General features: G+C 44.9%; 1 protein-coding gene across 1 annotated transcript; it reads left to right on the forward strand.

The window, feature by feature from the left end:
- Positions 1-21,309, forward strand: C3H1orf198 (chromosome 3 C1orf198 homolog). Its single transcript, XM_030448580.1, has 4 exons — positions 1-443; positions 7,093-7,143; positions 17,189-17,740; positions 19,537-21,309. Exons 1-4 carry the CDS (start codon positions 96-98, stop codon positions 19,591-19,593), a joined length of 1,008 nt encoding a protein of 335 aa, XP_030304440.1. The 5' UTR covers positions 1-95; the 3' UTR covers positions 19,594-21,309.
- The last annotated feature ends 5,871 nt before the right edge of the window (positions 21,310-27,180 follow it).

The following is a 27,180-nucleotide window of genomic DNA, read 5'->3' on the forward strand; positions in this document are numbered from 1 at the left end:
GAGGAGGAGAAGGAGGAGGAGGCGGTTCCTGCTCCCATTCCCGCCGTGCGAGTGCGGCCGGTTCGGTGCGTGCGGGGCTGGCGGCGGGGGTGGCCATGGCGTCCATGGCGGCGGCGATCGCCGCTTCCCGCACGGCGGTGATGAACGGCAACCGCCCGCTGGACGAGCGGGAACGCAAGCGCTTCAGCTACTTCTCCTCGCTGAGCCCTATGGCCCGTAAGATCATGGCGGAGAAGGAGCGGATCCGTGAGCGTTACGGGCCCGAGTGGGAGCGGCTGCCGCCCCGCCAGCAGGACGAGATCATCGACAAGTGCCTGGTGGAACCGCACGTCCAGGCCCGCTACGCCGCCCATCGCGGAACCGCCCGGCCCGCTGCCCAACCCGCCTCATACCCCAACCTCCGCCTCAACACGGGGCAGAAGGTCGTGCACTTCGGAGATGAGGTACGGGAGGAAGGGGACGGCGGCCCCGTTCTCCTCAGAGCCCCGGCGGTGCCTGAGGGGAGCGCCATGGCGGGGCCTGAGGGAGAGAGGGACGATCCCGAGCGGGGCTTTTGTCCCGGTTTCTGGGGGGGTTTGTGAGGGTTGTGGAGAGGTGCTGGGGGTTGGGAATAAAGGGGGGGTTGTCTGGTGAGGGGGTTGGGGCAGCTCGAGGTAAGAGAGGAGATAGAGAGTGCTGAGGAGGACAGTGGAGGTGGTGGAGGAGGATAAATCTCAGGGAAAAGGATTGAGGGAGTTGGGATTGTGTGGTTTGAGGAGGCTGAGGGGAGACCTCGTCACTATAACAACCTGAAAGGACATAGTTGAGGTGGGTGCTGGGCTCTTTACAGAATCCGGAATCATTTGGGTTGGAAAGGAGCTCTGGGATCATCAACTCCAACCCTTGATCCACTCCCCCCGTGGTTCCCAGCCCATGGCACTCAGTGCCACATCCAGGCTCTTTTGAAATATCTCCAGACACGGAGAATCCACTACTTCCCTGGGAAGCCCATTCCAATGCCTGAGCACCCTCTCTGCAAAGAATTTCTTCCTAATATCCAACCTAACCCTCCCCTGGCAGAGCTTAAGCCCATCTCTTGTCCTACTGATATCTGCCTGGGAGCAGAGCCCAACCCGCCCCTGGCTCCAACCTCCTTTCAGAGAGTTGTAGAGAGTGATGAGGTTTCCCCTGAGCCTCCTCTTCTCCAGCCTGAACACCCCCAGGCCATCAGCAATAGACCAGGAGGGGAATGGCTTCAAAGTGCAGCCGGGAAGGTTTAGACTGGCCATCAGGGAAACATTTTTCACAGAAAGAGTGGTCAGAGACTGGAATGGGCTGCCCAGGGAGGTGGTGGAGTCACCATCCCTGGATGTCTTCAAGGGTTGTTGGGATGTGGTGTTGGGGGATGTTGGTTTAGGGGAGAACTTTGTAGAGCAGGGGTGGTGGTTGGACTTGATGATCCCAAGGGACTTTTCCAACCTGAAAGATTCTAGGATTCTATGAGGTGTGTTTCTTTCCTCCTCCTCCGTGGCTGTGTGGGAGGGTGGGATGTTGCAATGTCAGCCTGGAGCCTTGGTCTGAGGGTAACAACAGGAGAGGGACCAAACCAGAGTTTGTCTGAGGTAAGCAGGAGTAACTCCAAAGTGGATTTGGTCAAATGGGGACTTGGAGCTCAAAGAGATTGTTACTGGCTGCCCCTGACAGCAGCATGGCTCTGGGTAGCTCTGGAAGTCATCCCCCCACTGAAAATGGGCTGTAGGAAATGTTTATGCTGAATTAAATCTCTTCCTTCTTTCTAATTTTAGACACAGTTCAAAATGCAACACTGAAGACATTCCAGCTCTTGATGTTTTTGACACCTTAAAAAAAAAAGCCCAAAGCCCCACGTAGACTGTTCCATGTCACATACCAGGAAAACCAAGGGAAGATAGATGGCAGAAAGTATGGAATTTGACCTGTCTATCTAAGAGAAGTGTGTTAGCCCTTCTAGAAACCTGCAGGTGTAAGGGTGCCTGGCCCAGAGCTGAGGGTCACGTTATGAAGTGTGTTCCCTTGAAAAGAGAAAAGTCTGGCAATGTTTACAAAGACCTGAAGGGGCTCTTCACACTCTTTCTCTCTCTTATTCTGCATATGAGATTTCCTTTGTTTTGTCTTCTTCTGCATCTTGGTGTGATTGCAGAGCTGTCATGTTTCACTGATGCAGTATCATAAAGGGACCCATTGTTAATCTAACTTATGTGGCTTCTGCCAGGGAAAAAAATAACCTTATTTAAAAAATAACACAGATCTAGAGTTAAAGAACACAGTCAAGCTCAGTTTTGTTTAGTCCATGATACTAAACATTCTGGGTAATTTTTTGCTAGTAATAGACCATAACACCTTGTGAAAAAGGTATAGGAGGATGCAAGACAGCTCATTTGGTTGTGCAAGCAGTCCTTGAAAGGAAACCTAAGCCTAAAGTTAGTTGCAAAAGGACTTATGTTGATGACAGTGGAAAGTAGGTATGTTCAGCTTTTCCATTCTCAGACAGCTCTGCTTTCTGCTTTGAATTATGTGGATCTGGAAGGGAATCCAGCATGTTGGAGGTCATTGTGCTGGATTGTATGGAAGCAATAATTTTCTTCTTGAACAGGACAGCTAGAGAGTCCATCTGAAACTTGGCAAGTTGTTTTCTTACCCCTATTCCCCTAAAATATAGCTACAGTACAAGTAATGCTGTTAGCATTTCTGTAGTAGCCATTAACCAAAGCATAGGTCATCAAAATACTTGATGCCAAGTGTTTAATTTGGGAAGCATTTGCCTCCACTGACTTCCTCCTTGACTTCCAAGTTGAAGTTAATATAAATTGTATTTCTGAAGAAAAGAGATTCCACTCCTTTTGGCAACCTCCATTTCCATTTTAGTTCTTCCAGCAGCACTGCTGAGCCTTGGAGCCTTTCCTGGCTCCTCATCTGATAGCTTCCTCTCCCCCTGCTCTCTTGCTGGCATTCAACCTGATTCTTGGACATTTGCCCTGGCTCACTAATTGTTCCTCCTTGTCCTGCTGTTTCAGAGCCACTGCAGACAGTCCCTGGCTATTTCAGTTCAACTTTCCAGGTTTGCAAATGCTTTGCCTCCACAGCTTTATTATTTTCCTGTCTTCTCCTCCCACCACTTACTGAGCTCTCTGTAGGACATAATTGCTGCATCTACCCTGCTCAGCAAGCCCAGTTGGGTTGTCCCTGGCTGCTGGTCTCATGATTTGGGTTTCCTGAGGCAAGAACAGAGTAGTCTGGAGACCTCAGAATCACTTGTTGGAGTTGCAGCACTTCCAGTGCAAGAGTTTTGCTCTGATGGTGTTCTTGCTGACACCTGCTCTAAAGGTTTCATGTTTCCAGCTGCAGCTCCTCTTCCCTGTTAACTGATGTTGAAATCTGTAGTGACCTGTGCTTGCTTGAGCATGGAAAGTTGATCCCTTTCACCTCATGTTCTTGAGAGGACTTGGAAGAAAGCAAATCAAGGATGCGTGCTGAAAATCCTGATTTACCCAGCCAGGACTCTCAGTCCCACTTTTCATGGGTCTGACCACTTTGCTGAGGTGATCCAGAGGATAAATCTTGTGGGTTTGTATCTCTGGACAATTCTTTCTCACCCCAGCATTTCCCATGGATCTTTCCTAACACCAAATCCATCCCCTGAACTTGTAGCTGAGGACTGTCAGTTCTCCAAGTATAAGCATCTCTTAATATTTTCAAAACACCTTCTGGTATGTTGGCTGTGTGGGAAGGCTGTGACACAAAATTGGTGTGCAGTAACAGATCCTGTAGCCATGATCCAAGCATTTCAGAGGTTTGGAGCACTTGCAGCACCACGTGTGACTCCAGAACACACAAATTCAATCACCTTGACAGAGCTGCAGACCTTGGAATTTTCCAACACCTCCTCCTAGTGAATAGGGGCATTTAACACCCTCATAAAAGAAGTTTTGTCCTGTTTGTTGAAGACTGACTTGCTACCATCACACATCAGCACAGCATCTGAAGACTGTTGGGTGCTTCCCCATCATTTTTTGGGTCTAAGCAGAGGTCTTTTGGAGGCTTCAAGCAGAGCTTCCTCTTTCCTGACAAGCCTCCAACTGCTGACATTCCTTCTTTTATGTCTAATGCTCATAGTGGTAGAAAATAAAGTCAACTTATCTGGAAGGGAGTTGAAGAAAATCTGGAAGTGTAATATAAATTTAATATAAATGGGCTCTTTTTAAATGTACCATAAGTGATGAGCCATCAGAAGGGGAACAGATGGAAAACCAGCAGTGTGGGAGAGGATCCCAGCCTTTGACCTCTGTGGTGATCTGATCAGATGTTGGTGCCACTGCATCCTCCCCGTTCAGTTCAGAGAAAGACAGTTCAGATATTCAGTTTGCAATAAGTTCTCACTCTTATATTCTCCCTCTTTAACCCCAGCTGTGTGACATATACTTGGATTTAAGGGCTGGGGGTTTTTTATCCTTTCTTTTAGTTCTTTTTAGTATTTGAGCAGTATTCAGCAGCTCAAAGAATCAGACTTGAAATAACTAAGCTTTTTTTTTTTTCACTTCTTAGCTATGAAAGTTGTTGCACAAGGCCCTTTTTCTTACAAATAGGTTATTTAACACTGGTGAACAAAAGTTAATTTATTTGCCTTCTTTCTGGAAGAAGGCTTTGTTGTGTGCTGAAAACAAAAGCTGATCAGAGATGGACCTCTGCTAATCTGTGTTGATGATACATAGCCTTGATGCCTTTTTCTTCAGAATATCCACTCATAATTTACTTTTGTGAATGTTTAAATAGCTTATACTTTTGTTCTCACTTTCTTCAAGCATGTGAGAACTTCTTTATTCTACAGAAGACAAAGTGATTTTCCAGATAAGCATTTGGGTGCCTCAGACAAGGAACTGCTGAACTGAGGTGTTCTCCTGCTTCTCACTTGGTCCTTTGCTCGTCCTCTGTGTGAGGAGGAGGCCACAAAATTCCTCCCCTGACAACAGACCTGACAACTGTGTCCTTCATCCCAGCCTTAATTATACTTCAGATAACAACAGACATAAACTCCTTGAAGCTTGGTACCCTCAAACTGTCTCTTACCCTGTTTTATCCTTTTCTAGAGCCCATGGAAGATCTCTTGAATATGGATAAAGCTCCTCAGACTTCCTGGCTCTGAGGCACACTGCCCTGTGCAGCCTGAGATGCAACCAGCCATCCTTTTAAGTGGAAAAATCTTTGGTCCTTTTCTTTCAGGGAGCTGCTTCTGCCTAGCAAGTGTCTGCCCTTTCTGTCCTTTGAAATAATCTGAGATAGTCTTAGATTTTTATCTCTGATGAGAACTTTTTAACAACCAGTTCCAAAACACCACCGATTCATCTCAGGAGCTTTTTGGTCTGCACAAGCTGGAGCCTGAGGTCACAAGCTGGGGTGTCAACAAGTGCAGTGGTGGCTGAGGAGGCATCAGTTTTTCTGGAGTGGGAAGCTGCCTCACTCCATCCTGTAGGGAATGATGCATCCTGGAACATGACAACCTCATGCCTTCACTCTGCTTTCCCCATGCTGCTTTTCTGTCCCTCTGCAGGCAGCTTGGCTCCCAGCAGTGGTGTCATTGCTGAGTTGAGGCTGAAGAGGTGTCCCTCCCAGTGCTGTCTACACTTGCCAGAAATACAGGAGATCAAGAGCTGTCTCACATCCAGCACGAGGGTGGTTTTGGCTCACTCCCAACTTTAAAACTGATCCACAGCTTGTTTGCCCATCTTATAAGTGGCAAGAAGTCAGAACATCCTTTAATCTCTATAGGTAAAACCCACTGACAGCTGTGACAGCACACAGAAGTGTCACACTGTTTGCTGAACTCCATTTCTGTCCTTCAGTGCTGTGGAAATTAAGGACTGGTTTGCCCAGACCCCATGTGGACAGCAGGGTTATGATCCTGCCTTGTGTATCAGACTCAGTCCAGGGGCTGAGCTCTCCCAGCTCTTCTCCCTCCCTCCTGGACCACAATTCCTGTCATGCATGCTTCAGAAATTAAGTGCTAGATCCACCACTTTCAGAGTCAAAGGATACAACCCACAAATAATTTTAAAATAATTTGACATTCACCTGATCAGAGGCATCCCACCTAGGAGACAGGGAGTTCCCCTGTGCTTAGCAGTGCAGATACTGACAGAAGTTACAATAGATGCTAAAAAGCAGATTTTTCCTCCCTTTGTTGCCCTTAAACTTTAAAGATTATCCATTTCCTGGAATGATATGACACTTGTGTTCTTGACAAAAACTTCCTGTGCTGAATTTTCTCCTGATTCAGAATGTGTGAACCAGCAGAGCCCAGACCTCTCCTTTTTTAGATGGTCACCCCAGTTGTGTTTCAGAGCATGGGACCCCCCTCAGATCTACCACAAATCCTTTCTGGAGGGCAGGGAGGTTGCATTTATTTCTGTGTGTGAAGAGATGATTTCAGTTTCTCTGATTGTTAACAGAAAAGGAGCTGCTGGAAAGAAGCCAGCTCAGCTTGGGAGTTTGATGTGGACATGGTAGGGTTCTTTCAACAGCACTGAACACTTCTTTTCAGGCTGGTTGTCACTGAAGTGGTGTCTGGTCAGAGTTGGATCCAGCTGTGGCTGGGCAGCTGTTCTGCTGGCACATGACTGCCTGCTTCCACATGTGCTCTTGGGTCTAAAGAGGGGAAAAAATGAGACTTTATTTTCCTAAAACCCCACTCCTTTTGGTGTTGTCCCTGTGTGTTGCTAGTGACTACCAAAAAAAAAAAAAAAAAAAAAAAAAAATTAAAAAAAAGCCTGGTTGAAAACTGGAAATTGAGGTTTTAAAGCTATTTCTAGAGAAATCACTCCAAGAGTTTTCAGCCAGGTTGAACCTTCATATAATTTATATGTTAAATTGGCATAATTTTCCCCTCAGAGAATAGGGTTTTTTCAGTCAGTTTTAAAATGTAATGAGAGCCATCTCTAAGTTGTACCCTCACTTAGCAGCAAGTTCTGTGGTAGTGCTTGTTATGCTCCCAGCAGAGCTGCATAATGGCATCTGTTATGCTGCTCCTGAGCAGGTGAAGCTGCTCCTCTGATTTTCAGTCATTCTTGAATTTTATTTCAGGACATCACTTGGCAAGATGAACACTCAGCTCCCTTCTCCTGGGAAACCAAGGTAAATATGCAGCAGTTTTTAACGTTGGTTTGTCATTTTTATGCTGTTCCTTGTGCATTTATAGCTTGTTTTCATTTTGAGGCTTCACACACCAACATTGCCTTTGTTCCTGTAAGTAGGCCCAGGACTGATGTGCTTTGGTTTACCTCAAGAAAAACAGAAAATGTACTCCATGAACTCATGTTCTGGCTTCAAGTCCAGGTGTCAGACTGATTCCTTACAAATGATACAATTTTTCACTGTAAACCTTTTAAACAACCTTCCATGTTGAGCAACACCAATCTCTCAGACGTTGTACAAGCTGCATTTCACTTTGGAAGTAAAGTAGCCAGGAAGTAAATTCATTGTATTCTCTTAACTTCATTTGATTCTTTCTTAAAGCCTGTGTTTTCCTTCATCTTTTGGTTATTTACTAAATGTAGTGAAACTTGTTAACCCGGGGCTATGTTTGAAGCATTGTGTTACTTCCACTCCAACAAGTAGCTCTTTCAAAGACTGTTTTCCTGTGGCAGGTTTTTTTTTCCCCCTCACTTCTGTTATTTTGTAAAAACATTATTTACAGCAGGACACTCTTGAGCCAGAGTTCCCCATCTCTGTGGACCTGCAGTGGGAGGAAGCCTAGTTGCATCAAATTTGGGCTGGGAAATCAAGTTCAGTTCTTCTGGTTGAAGAAAATGTGGGAGTAAAACCCCAGCTCATTGCCTTCCCCCCCTGGGGATGGTGGGGATGTTAATTCAGTCACATGTTTCAGAATTTGGCTTTTCTGGCTTTATCTGTCAGAGAAAGCTGCTTCTCCCCTGTTTCTTCCTTTTTTTTTTTTTTTATTTTTGCCCTTGAACTCTGTAGATAATCATGTAGGAGCTTATGAATATAATCTGAGCCTAATGCAGAGTAATTATTTGGAAATGCCAGGGAATACTAAATTAATCTGGTTGACCCTAGACTTCTGGCAGCCTTCCTTGCCCAAGGTGACTGCCTCCAGCTTGCACCCATCTGTGCTTGGCAGATCCTGATTAACCTAGAGCTTGAGCTGACTCCCTGCAATCCACACTGCTCCAGTTCCAGAGAAACCAGTACCAGTCTTCACTTAAAATTCCCTTACAGCTGTGGTGCTTCAGGAGGACTTTCCACAGCAGAAACCTTTCCAGGACCCTCAGAAGCAGCAGCCACTGGCTTTTAGTATAACACTAAAGAGGTTTTTAGCATGAGTGGATTTGAGCCAAGCTATCAACAAAAGTAATGTAGTGAGAAGAGTGTGGACCCCACTGACAGGCAGGTGAAATAAATCAGATGTTGCAGACAGCAGCATTGTCTCTCTCCTCTTTTTGGTGCAAACCCCACCATTTTGGGAATGTGACAGCCAGAATAGTATTTCTAAGCTCTTTCTTGAGTGGATTTTCTAAGTTCTGAATACTTCCTGGAGATAAGGTTTCAGGTGTGCACTGAGTAGTGACCCATGGTAAGATGGATCTGCACCCAAAGGGATTTTCTCTTTAATGGCTTTTCTACTAAATATTTATTTGTCTAGTGAAGTGTTCTTCAGCCCAACCTGTGAATAATTCTTGGCTGATTTTTTTTTACTGTCCTGGTGTCTCAGAATGAGAGATGGCAAAGGATAATGCTGTAGTTTCATCCTTCTCTGGAATGAATGGAGGATGCCAGGAGGAGAGGTTTAGTTTGAGAACACTGGTGTGGACACTGCTGAAGAAAAGTGAGGTGGGGAAAGGGTTGCTTTAGAAATAATTATCTGAGCTAATCAAACCTCCTGCTTTCTCCACTCCTTGCTGACCAGAGAAAAAAGCTGCCTTTAGAAAAACTTCCAGAAAATTTTAGAAAAACTTCCAGAGGATTTTTGTGTGAGTGGGTTGGTTGGTGTGGGTTCTTCCCCAGTGCCTCATACTCTGTCAGTTTTCCAACCAAATCCTTCAGCTGCTGAGTCTTTTATTTCTAAAAGTGGTGACCTTGCTTCCTGCTTATTCTTTGATCTCTTCCCTAACCAGTACTTTAACAAGGTAATCCTGGCAGGCAATTTCTCCATGAGGAAAAATTATCCTTGCCCAGTTGGTCCAGTGTGGGGAAACAGTGAAAAAACCTGAATGAGCTGTTTAATAATATTAACATTTTGTCATGTATGTTCACTGTCTTGTGAGCCAGATTTGTCAGGGTTTTTCCATACCATAAGCTCTTCCCCATGATGAGTTAATATTCTTTTCCCTGATCTCCTTTTAATGAAGAGTTTTTGGTTTGGTTTAGGGTTTTTTTTTTTTGCATGTTATTGCTGAGATGATGAAATTCCTTTGTTCTGTTGCAGCTTTGCATGAATGTTACCCAAAGAAGGGAATGTGGTGCATGTGCCCTTTTTGCTTTTGCAGGGAAGGAGAAAGGAGAGATGTAAATCAGTAAAACCAATAATTTTGGGTTGGTTGGGTAAGTTGGGTTTTTTTAAAGGTTGACACCAAGAAAAATAAAGCAGCCAAATCAGTAATTGTAATTTGTAATTAACTTCTGGAGTGCAGAGAAAAGAGGGAAGGGCATCTCTCTTGCAAGTTGGAGCTTTTCTCAGCTGTTACAGGTGATCCAGTTGGTTTGGTTAAATACAGACAATTTTTTTTCTCAGTGTAACTAATGCAATGGATTCCTTAATCCCATGGCTGTCAAACTTCCTCACAGAACTGTGTACTAAACTGCTGTTATTTTGGGTAGAATGCAGCTGAAGGGCATGGTCACTTTTGACAAAAATTCTCATTTTTTACCCAAACAGAAGATGTGGTTCAACTCCGTATCACAGCAAACACTTCCCTGAATATCTCCACTCCTTTCAGCTGGGTGATGTGTATTTAAAGTTCTTGCCTTACCTCTTTGTAACCCACAGAGCAGAAATACAGCACCAAATTGCTGAGTTAGGATTTAAAATGATAATATTTTTAGTAGAAAGCTTTGCTGCTACTTCTCAGAAGGAGGACAGCAAGGAGTTCCTATGGCTCTACAAATAAGGTGACATTTTAAAACCAGAGATTTTATTGGGAGTGTTTTGGTTCATGGGTGGAGCCCCTCTGAACATTAAGACATCTTGAAATGTGGGTTACATTTTTAACTGGAGCTAAAGCCAGGTTTATGAATTTAGGGCATTCTATTTATGGCTCCAGGTTTAAGTGGGATGAAAGTTGACATTTTGGCTGAGTTTAGCCTTTGAGGTTTCTTGGTTTGTTTGAAGTAAAAACTCAGGGAAACTCAGCACGGACACCAAGATATATATGGAAAAAAAAGAATCCTGGCTGGGGTTGTGTGGAAAGAAAATTTCTCTCCAACTCTTCCTGCACACAAAACTTTCTGGGTTTGGTGTGGGTTTTTATTTAAATAATTATTTAATAGTGGGCAGAAACTCTGATTTCAGTCAGCCACCTCAGCTAACACATTGAATGCACAGAGCAGCTTGTCACTAACTTGAGATCTATTTCTAATTCATGCCATTAACCAAAACAGGTTTTTAGTCCAAATGCTCAAAACTGACACATTTGCATCTAAGAATTTGTTTGTCTTGATACAGATAGAGTAGTTGCTAAGGTCCTTTTTGTACTTTTTTTTTAACTCCTGTTTTTTTTCCCCCTTCATCTCTTTTGTACTCTCAACAGGCCCTCAGATATTTGTTGAAAAGAGAGGTCTTCAAGGTGTGTTTAAAAATAAACAAACAAACAGAAAACACCCAAAAGCAAATAAGTAAAAAAACCAATCAAACAAACAAAAAAAAACCCACTAAAACAGAAAATGTCCAAATTCAATCCCAAGTTGCTGCCTCCCTGCCCAAATTCCCTAATTACATTGCTACAGAACTGATCTAATCCCTGTGGTGATTTAAACAGAAAAATATGATGTTGCATGTCAAAATAGTTTACAAACTGTTTCCTTTATTTAAAACTGAGAGGCAGTCTTCAGCATTCTTTTATTCTTCTTTGTACAACTCCTAGAATTTTGCATTTGTTTTTTGTCTGGTTTTTGTCTTTAATAGGAAGAAAGTGGCAGAATTTTCTCCCCTCCTTCCTTAGCAGCCTGATATTAGAATTGTTTGTTAAAAACTCTACTTCAGTGTGATTATTTTCCTCAAGCTGGCATAAATGACAGTGTTTCCTTGGGAGGAAAGAAGAGTGATTCCTGAGGTTTGGGCTTTTCCCTTCCCTTCCCTTTTTGATCCAGACTCCAGGTGTTTAAAACCCAGTTTAAAACCTCCTGATCCCTCTTAGTTCTTGAGCAAAAAAAAACCCCAAACATCCAGCTTGTGGTAGCTGTGTTCAAGGTTTATTTTAATCTGCAAGGCCAGATGTTCTTGGCTGAGGATTCAGTCACCTGCATCAATCTTGAGAGAGTTGGTTTTGAGCATAAAATCATGCATAAAATCATAGAATCACAGAATCATAGAACTGGGTGGGTTGGAAGGGACCTCAGAGATCATCAAGTCCAACCCTTGATCCACTCCCGCTGCAGTTCCCAGCCCATGGCACTCAGTGCCACATCCAGGCTCTTTGGAAATATCTCCAGACACAGAGAATCCACTACTTCCCTGGGCAGCCCATTCCAATGTCTGATCACTCTCTCCATGAAGAAATTCTTTCTAATATCTAACCTAAATTTCCCCTGGCACAACTTAAGACCATGCTCTCTTGTCTTGTTGAAAGTCATCTGGCAAAAGAGACCAACGTCCACCCGGTTACACCCTCCTTTCAGGGAGCTGTAGACAGTGATGAGGTCTCCCCTGAGCCTCCTCTTCTCCAGGCTGAACAGCCCCAGCTCTCTCAGCTTCTCCTCATAGGGTCTGTGCTCGAGTCCCTTCACCAGCCTGGTTGCCCTCCTTTGGACCTGCTCCAGGACTGCGATATCCTTCCTGAGCTGAGGGGCCCAGAACTGGACACAGTACTTGAGGTGTGGCCTCACCAGTGCTGAGTACAGGGGCAGAATCCCTTCCCTGGACCTGCTGGCCACGCTGTTCCTGAGCCAGCCCAGGATGCCATTGGCCTTCTTGGCCACCTGGGCACACTGCTGGCTCATGTTCAGCTGTCCTGTTGCTCAGAGTTGCCAGCAGCAGTGGCAGACTGGAATCTTGGTCACATCTCCAAAGAGCAGATGACAAAATCTCCACCAAAACTTCACACTCTGGAACTTTGGCATTTTCTTTCTGTATGGACCAAAACAACTTAGATGGGTTTTGAATGCTTTGCTCTTATTTTTGTCCTTATTGGTCTCTGCTGAGTTAAGGCTTTCTGAGAAGATCCTAAAAACACCCACGGTGTGCACAGGAAACAGAGCAAACTTTGGAACTACTTTAGGTCCATTCTTTATTTTGGTTTTGTCCATTCAGCAAAGCAAATTCTTTTAAATATTTTAATTATTTAAATGATTTTAAACTTGGCTTTTTTACCTCTGCATAGATCAGGCCACGCTTAAAACAAGTTGCTTCTGACAGTGTTTCTGCAGTCTTTGTCTCAACAATTTAGATTTTTCAGACTGCCAAGCAAACCAATTTGTTTTGGCAGTGTTTGCTTGACTTTTTAGTAAAATACTACACATTCCTGGGGAGTGAGTAAGCTTTAAAAAAAAATAATAAAAAAAAAAGCTCCTGGGTTCTTCATGGTCATCTTGTTTTTCATACAGACTTAGGAACTGAGACCTGATTTTGTAAAGTGTTATTAAATCATTAAATTCTTAGGGTGTGGGGCCCCTCTTTTAGAATACACTGTTTCCTATAAGTACATAAAATCATCACAATTTGGTGGATTATCCCTGCCTTGAGGTTGAAGTTAGTTTTTTTTAATCCAATAAATAGTTTCTAAACAGTTCAAAGTGATGCTTTTTTAGGAAAGATAGACATGCAGCTTCCTAAAAACTCCTAAATCTTTTAATATTATTTATATTTGTTAGACAGAAAGATGATCCAAGACCTAAGCATCCTTTATTTTAACCTTTGCAGTGGTTGCAGAAAAGAACACGGCCTTCCAGGTTTGCCCTGCCTCAAAATACTACCACTTGCTCTCACATGCATTCTCTCTCTCCCTTTTTAAGTGTTGAGAATATCTTGAAATATCTTGAAAATACTCCTGCTCTTCATAGCTTTTATTTGAATTCTGATAACTTCTAGAAATTACATTTGGGACTCTACTAGCCTGTCTGTAAACCCTTGAGGCTTTCTGGGCTGAACAGTTCCCAGAAATAAAATTTGGACAAATGGTAGGAAAAAAAAAAAAAAAGTATTTTTATTTCATTCCTGAGATGGGGAATTAAAGTACAGAAAATGCAGCTCGTTCAGAGTGATACAAAATCTATGAAATCTGGAATCCCAAACTGTCTGAAAGAGATGAAACCTGAAGGAAATGTTTCATTGGAAGGTAAATGTCTATTAAATGTTGGTTCCTTCCCTCCCTGCTGACCCATCAGTTGCCACTTGGCAAGCTGGTGGAAGAAACTGAGAGAAGAGTAATTAACCTCAAATTTTAGTGACTCGTTAGGATGTACAGTGCTCCTCCTGACTGAGGTGTCAGCATGGGGTGTTTCACACATGGATCTTCTCCATCTGTACTTGTAATTAACTCCCTACTTATGCTGCTGATCTGTGGGGTTGTGGGTTTTTGGGGGGAGGTTGTTGATAGTATTTTATTGCTAAATTTGTGACTTGAAAGATACTGCATGTTAATTATCTTATCTGCTACATTTCTTAGAGGTTTGGATGTCTTTAGTAACCTTGAAAGTTAAATGGGAGCATTATCTAGCTCAAGGGAAATGGAATCACTTGTGACTGCTCCACAGAAGTTCTTGGCTTCTGCAGCCATGTGCCAGAAGCAGAATTCTCCCTCTGACCTCTCAGGGCTGTGTTCTCATCATGCTGAGATGCAGTGAGTGCTTCCAGCTCCTCTCAGGGCAGTCATAGAATCATAGAATCCTAGAACTGGCTGGGTTGGAAGGGACCTCAGAGATCATCAAGTCCAACCCTTGATCCACTCCCGCTGCAGTTCCCAACCCATGGCACTCAGTGCCACATCCAGGCTCTTTGGAAAGATCTCCAGACACGGAGAATCCACTACTTCCCTGGGCAGCCCATTCCAATGCCTGATCACCCTCTCCAGAAAGAAATTCTTTCTCATCTCCAACCTAAACCTCCCCTGGCACAACTTGAGACCTTTTGTGCCCTCTTGTCTTGCTGAGAGTTGCCCGGGAAAAGAGCCCAACCCCCCCCTGGCTCCAACCTCCTTTCAGGGAGTTGGAGAGAGTGATGAGGTCTCCCCTGAGCCTCCTCTTCTCCAGCCTCAACACCCCCAGCTCCCTCAGCCCTTCCTCACAGGAATTCTGCTGGATCCCTTCACAGCCTCCTTGCTCTTCTCTGGACCTGCTCCAGCACCTCAATCCCCTTCCTGAACTTCCTGAGGGGCCCAGAACTGGACACAGGACTCAAGCTGTGGCCTCCCCAGAGCTGAGCACAGGGGCAGAATCCCTTCCCTGGACCTGCTGGCCACGCTGTTCCTGAGCCAGCCCAGGATGCCATTGGCCTTCTTGGCCAAGAAGTATTTCCATGCCAGGTTATGAGCTGCTTCATCTCCAAAGCACCCTGTGAGATGCTCTCAGGTGCTGGGTGGTCCTGCCTGCTGAGATGGGAAGGTGCACCCCAGGGTCTCTCTTGTAAAAAGGCAAAGAGGACATCTTCTCCATAACCACACATCCCCAGGTGGGTTGGAAAGGGCACAACTGAAGCTGTAGTGTCATATTCCTCTCCACTAGAAGCAGCTTGCTGCTTCCAAACAGGGCCTCTGGGTTCATCTTTGGACCCCCACAAAACCCTATAAAACATGACCACAGGCAGCACCAGAACTTCCCAGCAGGGCTGGCACTGCTTGTCTGCCTTGCTGCCATTCAAAGGCAAAGCCATCTTCTCGATTTTCCTTTCTCTAATTTTCTTTTTTGCTTCCCTTTCATCAGGGTTTGCCCTGGATTCTCATTTCCCTCTGTCTTGGGCTGGGGATGGAGGAACCATTTTACTGAAACTGCTGTTGTGGTGCTTGGTAACTCAGCTCTAGCTCAAGCCCTGGGGTGGCCCACTCAAAAGAAGGAAGGCTGTTGAAGGATAGAAATTAGCACTGGTTTAATTCCTACATGACAAGGTATTTAAGTCTTCCAAGATGAAAAAAAAAAAAAAGGAATTAATTTCCCCCCACTCCCCTTTGGGGGAGTACAGGTCTATTTTGTATTGTGGGGGATTTTTAAGCTGGGATTCTGTCAGTTCTGGAGTCTTAAAGCATCTTAAGTTCAGCGTGGTAAATCTCTATTAAGGGAATATTGCCAAATGAGCTTAGGGAAATAAATCCTTAGATTTTAATATAGGGTATGGCAGTCACTGTAAATAATCCTCAACACCATTGCATCCATAGTTTGTTTGTGCAGAATTTAATTTATCTAAGGAAAAATCCTGCTCAAAACTTCACATCAAGACTTTTGTTTTAAATAAAGTACAATTGGAGCACCCAGTTTTGTTCTTCTTGGATTTTCTGGAGGCAGGGTGTGGGGTATGGAGCCCCTTGGCAAGGGTTTCATGTATCCCTAATTTTAGCTGAGCAAATATTGCTCACAGCTTCTTGATGTGCTGAGGCTTTGGGGGGCACAGTGTATTCCTCATGGCAACACAGAACTTGGTGCTTCCTTGCTTATAACCTTGGAAAAAAAATATCTACTGTATCCAGTCCTTTGGAAAGGTCAGATATTAGTGTGTGAATCAAACTGTGTGTTTTATAAATAACCACTTGCTGAGTTAACATTTGCACTTTGATGAGAAGCTTCTGAATATCAAGTGCTCAGCACCTGAGCTGGATCTTCACTCCCTTTGAACTTGAGGTGCAGAATTATGTAGGACCTGAGATCAAACACTTGTAGTGCAAATGAGATGCAGCTGGGACTTGATTGAGACTCAGGCCCACAGGTGCTGTTGTGGTGTGAGTCAGGAAAGGCTGAGAAAAAAAGCAGAGTGGGGAAAGCATCACAAATCTGTAATGTATCAAAAGTATCTTTTCACTGCTGGTAGCTAAAGCCAGGGCTTGAAACATCCTCTGAATTATTTCAAAATTAATCAGGCTCATAATGGAAACACAATTTATTTTTTTAACTATCTTTTTTCATCGTTTGTTCCATTTTACAAACAGAAATCTAGATGTTAGGTTGTTCTTTATCTGGTTTTTTTGCTTCACTGCTGTGCTCATAAATACAGCAAGGCTTACGTGTTCCTCAAGAGTGAAATAAACTTTTATTAGGCTAAAAATATCCAGCTAGAAGACAAGCAAGATTACTGCCTTGGTGAGTAACTTGGTAAGATTTACTTGGTAAGGAAAATGAACATCTTGAAGTGCTGTTCTGTCATGCTTTCACTGTGGTCACTTGGTTCCTTGACTCAGGAGTGAGTTCAGTTGCCTGCACTGCAAATAGAAACAAAATGCTCTGCAATAAGGGAAGAAGTGGCACTGCTGGAGTTGTTTGTCTCCTTCAGAGTGGCTTTAGTTCTGTAAAAAAACACTTTTTAATGTCTGCCCATTATATCTGATCCTTTATCTTGGGAGCAGATGGAGTTGTAACACGTTGCAAAGGATTTCAAAGGCTGCAATGGAGGATTGCCTTTTAAACTACACTCATGGAGCTTTTTTTTGAGTTTTAATTTCATGTAAAACATCTGTGGCTTTCAAAATGCTCCCAAAAACTCTTCTAATGATGTTTGAGTGCTGTGCACTGCTATCTTGGGTGGCACTGAAGAACTCAAATACAATTGCTTCCTCTGACTGCCCTGCAGCAGGGCTGGGATTTCACCTTTGCTTGCAGTTCAGACTTTTAAAATCAGTTCTGTTTTTTATGTAGCTACAAAGATAGCCATTTACAGAGAAATTAAGTTGGCTTTGCTGTGGTATCCACTATCTGGAAGTTGCCTAGCCACGAGCAAAGGTATTATCTTTATGTGCATAAAGAGCAGAAGCTCAGAGTTGTGTCTGGGAAGGGCTTTGAAATCCTGTTTTTCTTTAACCCTGAACAGAGCCAGATGGAGTTCAGTGTTGCATCTCTCTCCATACAAGAACAAGGTGGTGCCCAGCTGCAGAACGAGCAGAGGCAGCCCATGAAAGCAGCACCTGGTGTCCAAGCCCCTAAATCTTCTCAAGGCACCAAGCCCCCTGGCTCTGATGGTTTGGCAGCACCCAGGAAGGAAGAGGAGTCCTCTTTCTGGAAGATAAATGCAGAACGCTCCAAGTTTGAAGGAGACAAATCTGAGTTCCAGTCCCTGACCCCCAGCCAGATCAAGTCCATGGAGAAAGGAGAGAAACCTCTCCCCTCTTTTTACAGACAAGAGTCTGCTCCAAAAGAGATGGCCAAAGCTGAGAAGCCCAGCATCACCAAAGCAGAGAAATCTGTTGCCCCCAGCCTGCCCTCTGTAGCTCTGGAATGGGAGAAACCACGACCCACTCAACTCCCTGTTAGTTCCCTAGATGACTTCTTCCTTCCTGACCCACCACAGGACCTGGCATCTTCTAGGACAAACCAGGAAGATCCTGATGGCACTCTACTTACAGATCCACAAATGCCTGGACAGGTAAGGGCTGCTCCATCCACTCTCCTTAGATTTAATTAACACTTAAAAACTTAACCAGGAAGCCCCTTAAGATCAGGAGCTCCATAAAGCATTAAGCTTGCTGGCTTATTTATTTAAGTTATTTATTTAAGTTTATTTAAACAACATGTTAACTGCCATTGTTTGTTTCAGCCAAGTACTTTTAATGTAGGAAAGTGCATAGGATAAATGCATCATTTGACTAGAATGCCAGAAATGCTGCCATGTGATCATCCCTTGGCTGGCAGCAGGCTAGTTCAGGCTGAAGAGCTTGCTGTATCAATTCAAACGGTTTGGGGTTTGCTTTTTGAATGGAAAAAAAGAAGTTTTTCAGCTTGAAAAGTAGACTTAGAATCTGGGATACTCCATGGGTACACACAGCATCGTGGTGAAGAGCAAAGTTGACCCAATAGCCACTTCCAGTGCTCTGTCCCAGGCAGCTGGACTGCTTTCAGATGTGTTTTCTCTGAAAAGTCCAAAATGGAAATGGAATGAGCTTCCAGAATTAGCCCTCACAGTGCTTTCTGTTTGGATTTGTTTGCTTATGGTTGTGTTGGGGTTGGTTTTTTTTTCCATATAAAAACCCAACAACCAAAACCAACCTTAAGCAGCTCAATAGCCAATAGAAGTTATTAAAAAAGCTGATGCTAAGCTGTGAGGAAAGAAAGGGAAGGACAGCTTAGGACATGAGGAAGGAAAGAAAAAAGGATTTATCTGAAGCCTGAAAACCACACAGCAGAGACAAGGAGTGGTTTCCAAATCACTTTGCAGTTCTGGTTGGAGACTGCAGCATCCTTCTGGCATAACCTTAAGATATTCCTAAACACCTCAAGCCTCTTGCACAGCTCCTGCTCTGCCCTATTTTCCCAGCAGTGATTGTTTAAATTCCAAACAAGATGATGCAAGGTCAGAAATATGCAGGATGAGGTAAATACTTGCAAGGGAAGTAAGTGGCAGCACTTGAGAGAGAGCAATACTTGAGCCACTTCTGGATTTGGAGCCCTATGGTTGTTTTTTTTTTTTTCTTTTTCTGAAGCTGAGGCATAATTATTCTTGAGCTGTTTTGCTACAAATCATGACCACAGCAGTCCTTTAATTTTAGCTGTGGGAAAACAGAAGAAAGCCTTCAGGTTAATGGCTCATTAAGAGTTTTAATTACTTTGTGATTGTGTGCTAGCTAACAGAAATAGTTTGAAAAGCCTGATTTTTCTCTCTGTGGAGACAGAATCCTTTGTGAACAGAGGATCCAAAATGTGATCAGAGGAACAGAGCAGACAATGTGATAAAATTTCCTCTTTTTTTACCTTCCCTGTTCTGGGAAGGGGAGCTCTGCTCTAGGAAGAGAATCCAGAGGTTCAGATGAACACTGAAATCACCTCAAAAGTCCTGGCTAAAAGTGCAGCACTGTTCCTGATGACCCAGGAAAGAACTTGACAGCAAAGTTTAAGGTGTGGAGTGTTCTGGGATCAGCTGCAGTTGTTGAATCAGTGATTCTTACATTCCATGTTTTATTCTCTTTATGAATTTTCCCATGGGCAAAACCCCAACATTTTGCCTGCAGACCACAACAAGAATTTTATTTTTATCTGGAATTTTGGTCATTGTGAGTATTTTTGCCATGTCCAGCATTCTCACAGGGATCCTAGAGCAAAGTGAAGAAATCCAAGTATTGGCAGACAGCTTTTTAAACTTTATTTATTGTAGATTGGCAGTGGTGAGTTTGTAACACAATAATCAGCAACCACATCTTATTTCTTTCTTTTCTTTTTCCCCTGCAGACTAGCACAAGCAATGTTATCTTGAAGACTGGCTTTGATTTTCTAGACAACTGGTAAAAGATACTTCAAAATAGATCAAACCAATTTTGGGGAAGGAGTTGGAATATCTTCCTCCTTGTATGTTTAATTTACTAGCATTTGTGTCTTTTTCTAGAAGTAACTTTCAGACTCTTAAATGTTGCCTTTGTATAAACTTTTGTAATACCATATGAGTTTTGGGTTTGTTTTTTTTTTTTTAAACAGTGATAGAAGTGTGGTTTCATTTGGATATTTTTTAAATGTCTGTTAAAATGTTTAGTAGCTACTGTATTGAGAGGAGGGGAGAAGTTACCACATGCATGTTAAATTAAAAAAAAAAATGAGTCTCCATCTCCTAAAAGTGGAAGCTCCAGGCCCAGGTTGCTGTTTCCAGTTGAAACCTTTGCTTGGTTCTAGATGAGCAAATAATTCATGGACAAATAATTCAGCTAAGTAGCAAGAACAGCTTGAAAACCAAGCATGGGGAGGGAGTTTTGTTGGTTTTCCCCACTCTGTTTAGTTTGAAAGTAACTTCTGTGTATTTGAGAACACTTTGGCAGAGGGCCAAGACATTGCCAAAAGGATGGATCCCAAGAAGCACCCTGTTTGTACCCCACAGATCTGCTCAGATAACAGGAGGGTGTTAGAAAAATGGGATGGGGGAGTGAGAGATGGGTCTGGGTTTTGGATTAATGGCTTGGAGAGTGAGTGGGGAGGGGAATGGGACAACACCTGATGGATGAGTGGGAGAAACTGTCCTCAGGGAACACAAACCTAGGGATTTCACTGCCTCCTCACTGCAGTGGTGCTGGAAGTACAGCACTGGGAGCTGCTGGAGTGTAGCTTAACTTCATGTCAGGAAACCACTGTGTTTGTGGGAGGTCACAGTAGTATGAGGCTTCTTTGTTGTTGTTTTTTATTTTTAAGCAGCTTATTGTCTCAAGGACTCACTGACTTTGGTGCTTTTTCCTCCTTGGTGGGTACATCCTCTTCAGCAGTCCCCACCTGGGTGACATTTTGTTCCCCAGGTGCAGAGAGGCACCTTGAGGTGACCCCTCAGAGCAGACTGGCCTCCAGTTTCTGCTCCCAAATGGTCTTTGTTTGGTGTGAAAAACCCTAGAGAACAAGAGTAGCTGTTGTCTGAACCTGTCATCTCTTGAAAATGCAGCATGATTTACACACTGCCTCTCACTGTGGTTACCTCACCTTGAAGCCTTAATTCCCCCTACTCACAGCCAGGCTCTGCTCTGCTCCAATGCCAAAGCTCTGACCTCTCCCTTTCCCTCAGCAAGAGGCCCCACAGCATTTGTTTGGGGTAGAAGGCAAAAAAAACCCCAAACAACCACAAAGCCCCCACAACACAGGGCTCCAGTAGGTCTAGTGGGTCCCAGCCAAGGCTCTAAGAAGGTCACTGTCTCCTAGCCCAGAATCCTGCTTCTCATGGATTAGCACTTGATGTTTGGGTCAGGGCCAGGGGCTGTGAAATGTGCAGGGTTATTGGATGCTGCAGGGTTTTCTTCTGCCTGGAACAGGAAGGGTTGAAGATGTCCTGGATGGATTCTGGGCTCTAATTGCTGTGCTGCTTGCTCTGACCAAGCAGAGGATGCTGATAGAGCATTAAAATTTACTTGCAGATCAAGGAAAATGCTGCAGGTCATTCCCTTCCCCCCCAAAAAATGAATAGAATGACCAAGCCCTAAACTTCCAGTTTTTTTAGTGTTTTCTTGAGAGGTTTCTTAACCAAAGGAGAAGATTGCAACAGAGTGTAAGTCATTGTGTAGCCTTATTTATAGACTTCTGGAAGCTTCTTTCCATGCTTCCTGAGATGCACAGACTCCTGTAGTTTGTGGGTATTGTCTCTGTGTTCAGCAGCTCAGAAAATGCTTCTTTCTACCAACATGAACTTCACTGCTGGTTTTTCTCAGCTGAACTTTGAACACAAGCCTCCATCCAGCATTGCCATAACCTGAGAACAACTTCAGCACCAATCCCTGAGCTGTGCAGTGGGTACTGACTGGCACTTTCTTTTCAAACCTGAACAAGCTGGTGGTGGAAAAAAGGAAGAGGTTGCCCAGGGAGGGGGTTGAGGTCTCATCCCTGGAGATGTTCAAGGTGAGGTTTGGTGCTGAGCACCCTGATCTGGGTGAGGGTGTTCTGACTGCAGGGGGTTGGACTGGGTGAGCTTGAGAGGTCCCTTCCAACCCAAATTATTCCAGGATTCTGTGAAATGTTAACCCTGGGGTTCACAGTTACCACTGAACCCAGATTTCTGTTCTGCTGAGTCAAATCCAAGGTGAAGATGTAGATTCTGCTCTTTGGTATGGAGAGGGTGTTCTTACTGCAGGGGGATTGGACTGAATGACCTTAAATGGTCCCTTCTAACCCAAATTATTCTATGATTCTATGAAATGTTAACCCTGGGGTTCACAGTTACCACTGAACCCAGTTTTCTGTTCTGCTGAGTCCAATCCAAGGTGAAGATGTGAATTCTGCTCTTTGGTATGGAGAGAGCTGAAAGCAAAGTCTCCTGCTGCTGAGCAGGGTTGTTTGAAACCTCTGCTAAATACCTTAAAACCTCTTAGGGAGGAACCTGGGCTGTGCCTCTCCCATTGGCTAACTCCACCCTAACACACATTGGGACCAGCTGGTAGAACATGCTGCAGAACTTTTTACTTCTCCTGGTAGGTTTTTCCTGTGCTTTGACAAGAGTTGATGCTCCTTCTTTCTTTAATATGTTTTTATTAAACATTCTTACAAAAAAAAAAGAAAAAAAAAATTGTACTTGGTCACATTTTATATTAACAATGTTTTAATAAAGTCACTTTAAATAAGAAAATCCAAGGCTTTTGTGCTGCTTTGTGTAGTGTGCTTTATACTCAGCTTTCCTGGCTGCCACTGGAGTTGTTTGGGGTATCTTGAATCTGCCTGAGAGGCAGCCAAGAATGGTCTAGGATTAAGAAACTGATTTTTTTTCTTCAGATCAGAAAAAAACCCAAATAATCCATACACTGCAGCTCTTTTTCAAACTTTTAAGTCCAGCCAGTCTCCCTCTTGGCTCCTTCAACACAACCTCTGTCCCACAGCATCCTCTCCCCAGTGCCACTGCTCCTCCCTGCTCTCCTCTCTGCTCTTTAAGGTGAAGATTCTGTTCAATATCTTTAGTGATGATTTAGATGAGGGGATTGAGTCCATCATCAGCAAATTCACAGATGACACTAAGCTGGGGGGAGTGTGGATCAGCTGGAAGGCAGGAGGGCTCTGCGGAGGGACCTGGACAGACTGGAGAGTTGGGATGATCCCAACGGGATGAGGTTCAACATTCCAAGTGCCGGGTCCTGCACTTTGGCCACAACAACCCCATGGGGAGCTCCAGGCTGGGCACAGAGTGGTTGGAGAGCAGCCAGAGAGAGAGGGACCTGGGAGTCTGGAGTGACAGGAAGGTGACCATGAGCCAGCAGTGTGCCCAGGTGGCCAAGAAGGCCAATGGCATCCTGGGCTGGCTCAGGAAGAGCGTGGCCAGCAGGTCCAGGGAAGGGATTCTGCCCCTGTGCTCAGCTCTGGGGAGGCCACAGCTTGAGTCCTGTGTCCAGTTCTGGGCCCCTCAGGAAGTTCAGGAAGGGGATTGAGGTGCTGGAGCAGGTCCAGAGAAGAGCAAGGAGGCTGTGAAGGGATCCAGCACAAGTGCTGTGAGGAAGGGCTGAGGGAGCTGGGGGTGTTGAGGCTGGAGAAGAGGAGGCTCAGGGGAGACCCCAGGTGTCCCTCCCCATGGACATTTCCACCTCTTTGCCAGGAACCACTTTTGTTCCCCCCTTTCCCAGCCTGGCAGGAATTTGCCCAAGCACCAAGTGAGATCCTCAAGTTTTTCCCTACCAAAGCTCTCCCCCTTGCAGCAAACACCTGAGTGCCAAAGCCCCAGGAAGGCTTCAGCACTTACAACAAAGTCTCCCAGATGCCTCAGGTCCCATCTCCCTCTGCCAAACTTCTCATGAACTCCTGGAAAAATCAGGGCCAGAAGTATTTGCTGTGACAAGACCACTGGATTTTTGTGGGCATTCTTTAAATATGTTATTTTTATCTCTCTCAACATCTGTGGGGTTTTTCTGGTTGGTTGGTTGGGTTTTTTCTGCCCTTAAAGGGTGCAGAGCCAGTCCCAGGGTCCCTTTGGTGGTGTCAGCCCAGAGATGTGCAGTGGGGACAGCAAAGTCAGCAACCTCCCAGTACTGCCCTTTCCTCCCAGTGGAGCCCAGTTTGGTTTTCTCATTCCAACACTTCTCCCTGAAATCCAAGGACTTTCACCAGTGCAGAGCCAGCAGAGCAGATGGAAAAACTGGACAGTGATGGTAACAGCCTGGGGGGGTGAAGGGGAGGTCACTTGATGGTGAAAAACAGAATCAGGGGTGGGGGGGTTCAGAGTCTGGTCCCAAGGGTTTTACCCAGCAGGCAGTGACTGCACTTAGAGAAGACTTGAACTGACATGAAAAAATAAAAAAAATCCAAACTCCTTTCAACTGTGCAGCTAAAAATCTGTAGAAGAAACAGCACTGAGTCCTTCTGAGTTCATTTGCAACGAGGTCCCCAGGGCACCCCTTCTGCTAGAAATGCCATTAACATTTACTGTGAAGTTCACTGGGAGGCACTTCTGGTTTTAATTATATAGCCCTCAAAATGCTTCCTCTGGCTCTTCTCTTAGTATGGAAAATATGAGCATAGGATGTAGACAGATTTAAAAAAAACAAAACAAAACAACTTCAAACTATTAATTCCAGGACTAACGATGCCAGATCAGTAGAGTTACAAATAGATTTGACTCTGTAACCCAGCCCAAACAGCTGGCTTTGGGTCTTCAGCTAGGAATGTACCAAATATGACAAAAATCTCTTTATCTGGGGGAGCTAATTTTAGCCACCATTTTTGGCCAGGCAGTAGAAATACTTAGGGAAGAAATTATTAAACTTCCAATTTAAAAATGTGGGTTGGTGGTGGGGGTTTTTTTTTGGGGGGGGGGAAGTGTTGCAGGCAGAGTTTCAGAAGCTGTGGATACCCATGGATACTGGAGGGGTCAGGAATTAGCAGTGCCCATCCCTCCTCTCCCCTCTGCTGCTTCCCCTGGCTCTGTAACAGCACCAGCCCAAGCCTGGGATGATCCAGATGGAGCTCTGGCTCTCTGGGTAGTCCTGGTATTTCACAGATAAAATTATAAAGGCAGCAAAAGCAAGGAAAAGGCAGCAGCTCCTGGCACACAGGGGATATGGCTCTATTCCCAGCTGAGCTGCCTGTTGCAGGGCTGAGTGGCTTCCAGCATCATTTCATCCCTGAAATGGGGGAGAAACTGATCTGAGCTCCCAAGAAGAGGGAGCAAGAGCTTGAGGTGCATTCCCCACAGACAGCATGGTAAAAACAGCTTAAAAACCCAGTGATTGTCACCAAATGAGAGGGAAAGAACATGGCACACGAAGAAGTTGTTACTGGAGAGGTGTGTTGGGAGATTCTGGATTGATCCAGAGCTCTGCTGCTGAAAACTTCATTGCCTTTGAGTTGTTTCTGCCACGTTTAAAATCACTTTTGAGTTCACCAACTCACCCTGCAAGAATGTGTTGGGTTCAAACCCCTTCACCTCCTCCTGATCCATTTGTGTCTCATGTGGCTTCTTCCCAGGCCTGCTCACTGCAGGGGACAGCAGGGGACAGCAGGGGTGGTGGCTGCAGGGAAGGGACATTCCTGAAGGACACCCACATAAAGGTGGCACATAAAGGAGGCACATAAATCTCTGTATATTTTTAGATGATAGACACTGGAGCTCAGAAGTGCTCACTCAGGAGAAGGGAAACTGAAACACAGAGGATGTGCCAGCACATCCATCCCCTTTCAGCAAAACTGAGGGGTTGGGGCCAGCTCCATCTGCCAGGCTCTTCCCAGAGCAGATTGCAGCCCAGCCCAGCTCTTGGCTGACTCTGTTGGCAGCAGGGTTGGGCTCCTGCTCTGGTGCTCCTAGGGGTGACCTGGGATGGGTGGGAGCTGGGGACAGATGAGCTGCAGTGAGCAGGGCACTGCTGCAGGATGCAGACTTGGCAGGAGCTCAGTCTGCTCACACTACAGACCTAAGGATGTGGCACTTGATGTCATCCTTTAAGGTCCAGCTAGATAAAGACAAGGAAGGTTTGTTAATTTTTCTTGGTTTTTTTTACATATGAAATAGAAAATGAAAATATTCAGGGAATGGTTTGGGTTGGAAGGGACTTTAAAGATGATCTACTTATGATTTTTCCCTGCCTGGTCAGGCTGCTCCAAGCCCCATCCTCAGCCACAACCTCTCTGGGGAACCTGGGCCAGTGTCTCACCACCCTGATACAAATAGAATGCAGAAATAGAAATAGAAATAGGAATAGAAATAGGAATAGAATCGTAGAATAGAATAGAATAGAATAGAATAGAATAGAATAGAATAGAATAACCTCCAGGCAAAAGCTGTTGCTAATAATGAAGGTAAGGACCATGTGCCCATGAGCCACCTCAGCCTTGGTGAGAGCAGAGTTTCCCTTCCCAAATGGTTCCTGGCCCAGAGTTCTTCCCTGGGAAGAGCCAAAGGGGATGCTCAGTTCCCAGTTGCCTGGATGAGCTGTGGCCCAGTGGTAGATTCAGCAGAATTCCCTTGGAAGGAGCCTCAGGTTGGGAAGTGGAAGAAATGAACCTTTGGAAGCCACTTGGGATGATGGCAAAGACATCAAAATGTCCCTCCCCACCCTCTGACAGGCTTCAGGCTGGGACCAGTTCCCCACCAGTAAACTGGAAACATTCCCCATCCTGAGGTTCTGCAGGAGGAGCATCCACCAGTGTGCAAGGAAACCAAGTGTTTGCTGGAGCAAAGCACCCTCAGTACAGTTTATGGAGAAATTTCCATTCAAAATCCATCAACGAGGAAGTCTGGAGCCCTCAGTTACCACACATACCTGAAAAGGAGTTTTTTTATAGCCCATGGGTGTTTCTGGAGCTGCTTTGGGATGCACTTGCTACTCCTGGAGCTTTAAATTATTATTTTTTTTAATTATTTTTAACCTCCTTTGCAAACCCTGCCCTGTGCCTGGAGCCAGCCCCAGGGCTCTCCAGGGATGATTTCCCACTGAAGGGCAGGTTTGCAGCTTTCAGCTGATCTGCCAGGCAGAACCCTTGGGTCAGGGGATTTCAGGCTCCAGGATAACCCCAGAGCTGAGCAAAGTGCCCTGGTGTGACACCAAGCAGGGCATTTCAGAGCAGAGGAGGCCACTGGGCACCACCAATGCCCCAAAATTGCTGGAACATCTCCTCATAGCCTCAGGAGCACTTCATTAGATGAGGGGATTGAGTCCATCATCAGCAAATTCACAGATGACACTAAGCTGGGGGGGAGTGTGGATCAGCTGGAAGGCAGGAGGGCTCTGCAGAGGGACCTGGACAGACTGGAGAGTTGGGATGATCCCAACGGGATGAGGTTCAACATTCCAAGTGCCGGGTCCTGCACTTTGGCCACAACAACCCCATGGGGAGCTCCAGGCTGGGCACAGAGTGGTTGGAGAGCAGCCAGACAGAGAGGGACCTGGGAGTCTGGATTGCCAGGAAGGTGACCATGAGCCAGCAGTGTGCCCAGGTGGC

Source organism: Calypte anna, chromosome 3, assembly GCF_003957555.1.
Source record: "Calypte anna isolate BGI_N300 chromosome 3, bCalAnn1_v1.p, whole genome shotgun sequence".
Lineage (NCBI taxonomy): Eukaryota > Metazoa > Chordata > Aves > Apodiformes > Trochilidae > Calypte > Calypte anna.